This window comes from Hypomesus transpacificus, chromosome 18 (genome assembly GCF_021917145.1).
Source record: "Hypomesus transpacificus isolate Combined female chromosome 18, fHypTra1, whole genome shotgun sequence".
In the NCBI taxonomy this organism is placed as follows: Eukaryota; Metazoa; Chordata; class Actinopteri; order Osmeriformes; family Osmeridae; genus Hypomesus; species Hypomesus transpacificus.
The window spans coordinates 5,934,578-5,944,267 of record NC_061077.1 but is presented as its reverse complement, the minus strand read 5'-3'; the positions used below and the strand labels follow the sequence as shown (position 1 = coordinate 5,944,267).

Genomic DNA, 9,690 nt, shown 5'->3' with positions numbered 1-9,690 from the left:
GGTTGAATCTCCAAAAGGTATGCAGGCCTACTGACATTCCACTTGTCCAGACTGGTCATGTAAAGATCTATGAATTCTGGCCAGATCTACAAAGGACTGTGGCTAGATACATTTGAGTATGAGGCAGGGAAAATTAGGGTCCAAAAATGTGGCCCCCTTTAAATGTAACTGTGCACACACTTTCAGAGCTCTTGTATGGGGTTTTATCCATCAATAGTTTGACTTATCTGGCCTTGAAAGAAATGCTGCATTAAAATAAAATGTAAACAATCCAAAAGCAGTTGCACAATCTTTATTAATGTATTCAACAGATCTCAGAAGCTGCATGGTACAAATTAATATGGAGCATAAATTCTTGCCATTTACAAATAATTAATATTAAATTGTGTCCTGAACAATGGCACCATCAACTTGTGTCCACACAAATTGAATAATCATGACCCATACAGAAATCAAAGTTTACCAGCCACCACAGGGTTTCCTGAGATTTGCAATTCAATATTCTAGGAGGGTAACCTGGGCTTTGGCTAATCATTTCTTGAATATATAGAAACAAATGAACATTAAATGTAATAAATAAAGACCACAAGGGCTATCAAATGGAACAGATCATAACCAGCACCTTACATCAACCACATGTATTTCACTCAATACAGCATATTTTATTCTAATACTGCCAAGACCACATACATTCACCCAATCATCCAATCTTAGTTTTTATTTTTTTTGGCAATTTTGTCCTTCATTTAACTCATATCTCTTAGCCAAAATATACAAATTGTGCAACAACCCTGAAAGAAACTAAGGGCATACAATCATGTTCCCTTTTCACAGGGGGGGTTTCAAAAGAAAATAATGCAGAATGTCAATTTGAGTAAAGCCTCATCATAATATTTACCAATCAGTTTCCCACCTTTTCAGTGCAAAACAACTGCATTCACAGCTTTTGATAGTGTTACGTGTATTAAGAAAAGACAGTTGCATTATACATATTGGTTGACACAAGCATTTCATCAATAACGCTTCTTAAACAAGTAAACTTAAAAGGGTTCATGTTATCAATAGGGACATTTCATTAACCTATGGCACAGTATCATTGTCCCGCCACCTGAACAGATATCCCACTTCTAACCAACGAATAAGCGATTGATGGATTTGCATTCAAAAATGATTCCTGTAAATTCATCAGATCTTTGACAAAAGAGATCAATTGACATAATAGTAATAATAATTATAATGAGAAAAGTAGAAAACAATAAGGCCTGGGAACACATTACACCTTCAGTAACTGTCATTTTTAGAACACCATATAACTAAGTTTGATACTTCCTGCTCCTTCTTTATATATTCAGGAGAGTCCCATGTCTTGTTCTGAGTTTGGAGTGTTGGATTCCACATCCATCTTCTCCACATCTTTTCCATTTGTCTGGTCACCACCAGCTTTCTCAAGGGTTTCCAGACTTGCTGCTGGCTGTACTGCCATCCTTTCCTCAGGAACAGATGTGAAGTCAGTGCGGGGGATTTTCTCCCCTGGTTCTGACAAAAGGGAGGGAGAACCTTTAGAGGAACCTTCAGTGGGAGCCTTGATGGGTGGTGCTTCAGACAGGTTTGTCTGATCAGAAAGTGTGTCATTGGGGGGGACTGTGCTGAGGATGGCCGCCTGCCCGTTGGTGAGGTCCCCTGAAGGTCTGTTGCTGAGAGTCTCACTGTCACCTTCCCGTTTCTTCTTCAATGGTTTGTCACACTCTGTTTCTGGGACTGGAGCGGTCTCTTGGATGGTGTCCTTTGCCTGACTGCCATCTTTCAGTCCTCCCTCCATATCACTCTCCCCTTTTCCAGAATCAGGGTCTGCGCTGTCAGAGTGGTCCATGTCATCATTATCATTGCTGTTACCATCTCCCAGAGGTTTCAACTCTGGTTTCGGAGGAACAATCAATGCACTTGCGTCTTCAGGTTCGTTCTGAGCGAGCGTGCCATCCTCTGGCATGTCTTTTTCATTCTTAGGAGACGCTCCGGTCTCTGCTTCCCTTCCCTTAGCCTGTGAGCGACATTCCTCCACTCCATCTCTGGTCCCTGCAGCCTTAATCTTTAACTGTTTCTGAATCTTTTTGGGGCACCAGACAAACTTGTCTTTAGGCTCATAATGCTGGTAGGCATAAAACACCAGATCTTTACGCTCCTTCTTGTTACGAACAGCAAACAGGAAGTAGTCAAGCACGCTGCGCTTGACACTGCCGAGGTTCTTCTTGACCAGTGTCTCCTCTAGGAAGAAGCGTACCAGTGGAGCCTGGTAGTGCTCAAAACCCAGCTCTCCTAGGCTCTTCAGGATGCGAGTAATGCGCAGGTTGTTGTGTACGTTACTAGAAGAGACATTAAGATGGAAAGTTCAATTGACGCTTTAAATGTGAGAGAAATGCAGAATTGTCAACAAAAATAAGATTGAAAAGCCTGTTTTACAGTCAAGAGGAACACACCCTTCAGTGAATACAATTACAAATATGAAGCCTTAGATTGGGTCTGACTCTGTAACTCACCGTTCAAGATTATGAAATCGTTCTTTCCAGTTTTCAGCACGTTCCACTTCACCAGTGTCTTGGTTGACCAGCCTGATGCCATAGAAGCCCAGCATAAGTTCATAAGATTCCACCAGCCTTCGTGTGGCATCAGTACTCTTCTTGAAGGCCTAAGAGAGTAACCAAGAGATTGGAGTTTTTTAAATCACCATGGAAAACAATACAAACTCACACTTAGCAGCAGTTTTCAGTTAAGGCGGCCGCCTATGCAACACATGCCTGCCGCCTTAACTACGTTGTAAAAAAAAAATTCCCAGTATAACCTGTGAAATAAAATGTTTAATTTTGCATACAATGTTCAGTTTGAACATTTCCAATTCAAAACTATTAAATACAGATTCCATTTGTGCTGGCACTAAAATAGCTCCATAGCTCGCACTCACTTTTAGATTGGTATTTGTTACATAACACTTTCAGTTTCATCTCCTCACCTGGATCTCGTTCAAGGTCAGCTCAGAAGCCATATTGTTCACTCCCGGCTCACGCAGAGGAAAAAGCCTATGGACAACATTGAAACATCAATTACCCATCAATTCATACATTGATGAATTATGAATTACTCCTGACGTGTTAAAATACACGACAGTAGTTGCTGCAAATTACGCCATCACTGTGTATGACAACTGATCTAAGCATTTTGCTGTCATGTGTGTCACTGCGTTGTCACAGGTGTCTAGGGTTGTTCATCTTTACCACGTCCTCCCTCTCTTACTCTCTCTCAGGGGTTCAATTGGAGTCCCCTTACTCATGCATACAGCTGACCACCTTGCAAACACCTCTTTAGGTAGGTATGCCATGAAAAACGATTGCAGGTAGGGTGTATTTATACTGAGAAGCTTAATCAAATCTGTCTCATTACCATTCACTACATTGGGAGAAAAATATTTTCAAAATGAATTATATCAAGGCTAGAAAAAACATGTTTACATACCACTGAATGTAGGAGTGAACTCTTTCCAACCTCTTATAGTCTGTCTTCCACTCTTTTAGAAACGAATCAATTGAAACATCTAGTAAAACAAAAACAAAAGACAGCATGACAAGACTTTATGGGACAAACACAAAGAAATATGCTCTATTCAAGAATTTAATCATTCTAGTGACCTACCATCAGGAGAAGAGCGATATTCATTTAGATAAAATTTCAAATTAATCATTCTGTCTTCTGGGAATTCCTCATCTTTAAGATTCTGTTGACGCATAAAAACACAGAATGATCTGGATCAGTCTCTGATATCTCTTGATAAAGTCAAGAACATGGAATTTAGCTTGTGACTTACAGGATAACCTCGCCTGTAGTTCTGCATATCCTTTGCCGCTCGCATGTTTCTTGAGGAAGTGTTGAGCCACTGTCAAAAAATAAAATGCAATCGCTCAGCCACTGCATGCAACCTTTGTCTTCCAATAGCAATACCAACAACCTACATCGTACAGAGCTATATTGAATTCAGTCTCAATAAAATGGTGATTGAAAAACAGTACAATACCATGTTTCTATAACAAGCACAAGAAAGTTTAATTAAAGGCCTTTAATTGCTCCAGAATGATGCTTGGTGGTGATGTGATAAGAATATAGATTTCAATTATATTTGGATTGGAAGCTTTAGCCTTTAGCAAAGCTTGCATTTGCAGGCCAAAGTACACTGTAAAGCATCAAACCAAATGCACTTATGTATTTCCGAACTTGATGCAGTAATAAAGTGCACTTAAATAGAAAATGTAAACGGTTAGGTTCACATTTCGTCAAAAAAGAAAAGAGTAGCAAATCTACTGTACACCCGATGTATAAGGCACACTGACACTGTACAGGTAGTGTTACATCAGAGCTAGCTAGTAGCTACCATGTAAACTAGCTTTAGCTAGCTTTTGGTAGCATCACAAGTTACGCTACCAAGCGTACTACTGCTATTATTTCCATTGTTCTAAAGATAGTTGATCGAAAAGATTGTATATCTTAATAGCTAGACGCCAAAGTCTCAAACGAATGACAAATATACCAGCCAAGATTTCGTTTTTTCCTGGTTTGAGCGACGCGTTTGGTTTTCTCCGGGGTCGTCCCCATCGCTTTCCCAGGTCGAATCATAATCGCAGACGAAATCGTCCTCCATCACTTAGTTAGAACAACAATGTTAAGACTTCAAGTAAACTAATAATTTCAAAGGGTCTGCCACGGCAATGAGACATTTGAATAACTTTTAGCTCCAAATTCGATGAGGACTAAGGTCCCTCCGTCTTTCTACATCGTCACTACCCATCACTGCGTTCACCGTAGCGTTCTTTTAACTGGTTGAATTAGCTTAGCAGTGACATGCACTACTAGGCTAGTCAGTAGTAGGCCAACTTGTTATTCCCGGACTGGCCACAATTTGACAGCAAATACGAGTGAAAATGCAACACTTTGTGTACCCATTCTACGTTGGAATGTAACTAAAAATGAACAAAATAGTGTTAGAAATGAATAAAATAGTGTTCATATTAAGATAAATTTCAAATATAGTTTATAGTGAAATTTCTTGAGGATTTTTAAAATATTAACACTATTTAGTTCATCACCTCATTAGTAAACCTGGTATGCTGACGTCAGCAAGCTAATGACGCTCAATGAAGAAGGCAACGTAGAAGTGCTTGAGAAAAAAGAAGGGAATCTACTAACTGTGAACAGCCCTTTGACTTGCACTAGCAATTTCTTACACCCATCTCGTAGCTTTCAAGGAATGTGGTTTTATGTCTGGTGGTTTTATGTGTGGTTCTATGTCTGTGGTTTTAACGTGACATAAATTGATGGTTTGCGGAAGGGTATTTGTACTGTTTCAGGAGGATATCCTGAGATTTTGTTTTATTTGTCTTAATAATGCATGCTTGAATCCCATGCAAGGAAATTATAGATTGTGCTGGCTATTTGGATCTTGCCCGATTGGCAGTAAGAGTCACTTGGCAGATCCCTTAACATCAATCTGCTGTGTGGCCATTCAAGGTGTGATGTTGTGGTTTCCATGGAGAAATGAACAGCCATGGTCATTTCTAAGATACTATACCTTCTCTGCGTAGTTCAACATTTATATGTTCCCTTTGCAGCTACATCTCTGTACATTCCTTTACCACGATGAAGACTGATATCTTGCATAAATCAGATGATTTATTAATGATTTCAGGTCTGAATTCAACAATTGAAAAATGAGTTTAGAATGGATTGCTCAACATTTTATCTAATTGGATTGCAAACATTTTGTGTGTACTGCTGTCTAAAGCAATTGGAAATCCTGCGAACACAAACCTCTGTGTTTTCTCATTTCACACCATTAGTGGGTAAAAATAGTATCTTGGCCTATCTGGGGGTATTCTGAGTGGTGTGGCTGCTCTTTTGGGTTGCTATTTTTGTCCTAGTTACTGTGGAAACTGTAGAACTGTGCTCACATATTTGATGTTGATTTCAATACTACTGTCCTTTCATTGCCTGATGCCTTGCTTTATCCAAAGACAGGCGTGATATAAAGTAATTTGCAGCATAACCACAGACCTCAGAAGAGGTGAGTAGAGACTGCAATAACAAATGGGTATCAGGGGTCACCCTGATATCCATATCCATCCACCCTGAAAAGATGTATCTGTTCAATGACTAATAGTACATCTCCTTGATGAAGCATCTCTTTAGGTAATGGTTCTCTGATCCCCACTCCCCACTCCCATCTCAACCCCCCCCCCCCCTCCAGATGAAATGCCTCATAGAGCTGCCCCTCAGTCTTTGAAAATGAGAGAAGCAGGAGGGAATTGATAGGTGGCTGTTAGCACTGCATGTTCTCTCTGTTATCAGCTGAGATGTAATTGATTTAGAGTGGGCTGGTTTGAATTACACTGGAGACTTAAGTGTGCTTTGTAAGGCACTTAACACGCAGCAGACAGCCCAGAGCACAGGGAGCCCCTGAGAGCAGATTGGTGTGTCAGAGACAAACAGATAGACACAGCAGTACCCTACTATTGAGAACAATTTAGTACAAATACTCCCAATAAATGATCTAGGTCTAGTATTATGGGATTACAGTTGATAAAGACACATATATACACACACACACACACACACACACACACACACAGATGCATATGTGTAAGCACATACACATATTCACACACCTTTTTGTTATCATAGTTTTAGAGTAAATAGTTGAGCAACACCAACATTAAAGATGTGCTGGACAGTGTTATACAGAGCTGGATGGTGTTGATGATGAACATTAATTAAAGAAATGAGCTGAAAATAGAACAGCTTTAGGTGCCCATGTTACCTGTCAGAGAAAATAAGTTCCATTGAATCTTAGCAAGGCTTCACAGCAGGTCATGAGAACATGATGTGCCATTTTAGCTAACATCTCAGATGCATGCATATCTAACAACACACACACACAAAAACGCACATATTGAAAACATGTTTCCCTCTAAGTTGTTTACCTTGTGGTAAAGTGTGGATTTTAATTGTGTGTTCAGGGGCTTTTCAGCTCCTATGTTGTGAGACCCTTGTGAGTGCCCATGAAAGTATGATGTCACTTCCAAGAGATGGTCTAACGGGTGCATTGCTGCTGAATATGTGTGCATGTGTGAGTGTGTGTTACTGGGTTCCAATGTTTGAGTTGTTTACAGTGAAAAGACACATCTTCACACTTAATGGATGTGACAAGAAAAGGGAAAAACCAGCACAGAATGCACAGCACTGTACAGTACATGATGCCTTCTGCCTTAATTAAATTATAAGTTATTTTAATACAGGTTCATATTAAATGAGTTTGGTATAGAAGGTGTTTTAGGGTTGGGGTGGCATCACAGTATACAGTATAGCTCTTATGTCTTTCAGAGCTTAGATGGGGACAACAACCTCTCCTGCCCCTCCTCAACTCCATCTGCTCTTTACAAAAGGGCTCCAATTGTATGTGAGACCTCATGCTGAATTCTCACCGTGTAATTATGACTCAGAAGAGACATCAGCCACAGCCGCTTGGATCCCAAAGCTTTTACAATTTCCCACTTTTCCATGTCTATCTGTATGCTCTTTGTTGGATCGTGACTGAATCCCCTTTGCTCATTCTTAGCCCATTTCCTTTTTTCTTCCCAGTCCTCCTCCTGGGTCCATGTTCATGTGCTTTTCTCATCCTGCTGCATGACTGCTTTCTCTGTGCCCTTTTCCTCTTTTAGGGTTCTTCTTTCTTACCAAAAGTTGGACTAAATCTTAAGGAGCTTAATTTCACTAAGCCCTCCTACACTGTGATTACTACATTAGCATTTTTCCTGCAGAGTTGATGGATCTGTTTTTTGCTCGGTGGAGAGAGATGTTTCCAGCTCCCGGCTGTCCTTTCATTGCCTGATACCTTGCTTTATCCAAAGACAGGCGTGATATAAAGTAATTTGCAGCATAACCACAGACCTCAGAAGAGGTGAGTAGAGACTGCAATAACAAATGGATATCAGGGGTCACCCTGATATCCATATCCATCCACCCTGAAAAGATGTATCTGTTCAATGACTAATAGTACATCTCCTTGATGAAGCATCTCTTTAGGTAATGGTTCTCTGATCCCCACTCCCCACTCCCATCTCAACCCCCCCCCCCTCCAGATGAAATGCCTCATAGAGCTGCCCCTCAGTCTTTGAAAATGAGAGAAGCAGGAGGGAATTGATAGGTGGCTGTTAGCACTGCATGTTCTCTCTGTTATCAGCTGAGATGTAATTGATTTAGAGTGGGCTGGTTTGAATTACACTGGAGACTTAAGTGTGCTTTGTAAGGCACTTAACACGCAGCAGACAGCCCAGAGCACAGGGAGCCCCTGAGAGCAGATTGGTGTGTCAGAGACAAACAGATAGACACAAGGGCTCAACAACAATACACCTGCAGTACCCTACTCTACTGTATTTGGCGTGTTATTATACATGAATTATGTAAAATTATGATATAACAGTAAAAGTGTATAATGCGAGGCAATTGACCAGTTGTGTCAATTGTGAGGATGAAGATCAATCAGGACAGTTATCGCTCTTAATTTGTAGTTGCATGATGATGATGATGAAGTAACCATGGTAACTAGTATCACCTCTAGGTTTATTGGCACTATCACTGCTGTTTGTCTTACACACACACACGCACACGCACACGCACACACGTCCACACACGTCCACACACGTCCACACAGGAAACTCACGGTTGCACAATGAGGCATCGTGGGCAGATGGTTGAAGCATAGGTTTCATGTTTGGCTGTCCCTTGGCAATTGTTACAGTGGTCTTTTTAAATATGTCTTTGGTAAAAGGATTTGGAAGTGTGGAACAAATACAGGGCAGAGGCACCGTAATTTGTAAGGCCTTTCGCGCGCACGCTTCACCAAGCAAAGCAATCAAGTTATACGACCGGAAAGCAACGTGTATCCAAACTGGAGGTTCCTTTCTTTCACTCGGAAACGGCTAGATTAATCGGGCTTCATTTATTGAGTCACAGGTCTAGGTCTGTCTGTTATCTATAAAGAAGAGAATAGATAAAACCCAAGGCGCACAGGTGTGCCAGATCAATTTTAGAGTGATAAAACCAACTCTTTATTGGCCTATTCATGGAAAGCGGTTGGAGTTTCAAGCTAACGTAAAACATTTTTGGGATCGTGAAGTAAATCATTTTGACATTAATTGTCGTAAAATATTATTCCAAAATGTTAGAAATATGTCGGCTACTTTAAACTCCAGAACGTGGGCAGGAGTAAAAAATGGGGCGTTCAGTCACCCATAGCTCCGTCCAAAGCATGCTCACGCCCTTCGCTGTCCGCGGTGCTGAATGTTTTCAAAACCGGAGATTCAGCACTCTGTCAATATTGAGTGAAAGCGGTCATGTGATCGCACATCAACTTTGCCTTTTGGCGTTACGTGGGCACTCACAGGTTTATGTAACGTCTGTGTTTCATCTGTGGGCTGCAAGGGTCGGGAAACCTGTTGAACGATTGGTCCAATAGGCTATGTAGCCTACTTTGGATTCAAGCTCTGTTCTCACATTCACCAATAATGGGCATAAAAGGCTAATTGACTTGGACAGACTGTTGTTTGGTAGGTTAGGTTTACTGGTTAGAGAACGTTGCTATTATATTAACGGAAA

The 9,690-nt window shown here is 40.7% G+C and overlaps 1 protein-coding gene across 1 annotated transcript; it reads right to left on the bottom strand.

The window, feature by feature from the left end:
• Positions 1-276: 276 nt before the first annotated feature.
• On the bottom strand, positions 277-4,946 carry ogfr (opioid growth factor receptor). Its single transcript, XM_047040617.1, has 7 exons — positions 4,571-4,946; positions 3,854-3,922; positions 3,682-3,763; positions 3,505-3,583; positions 3,005-3,071; positions 2,535-2,683; positions 277-2,360 (listed from the first exon to the last, which is right to left on the bottom strand). The coding sequence occupies exons 1-7, from the start codon at positions 4,679-4,681 to the stop codon at positions 1,349-1,351; spliced, it is 1,569 nt and encodes a 522-aa protein (XP_046896573.1). The 5' UTR covers positions 4,682-4,946; the 3' UTR covers positions 277-1,348.
• Positions 4,947-9,690: the final 4,744 nt, after the last annotated feature.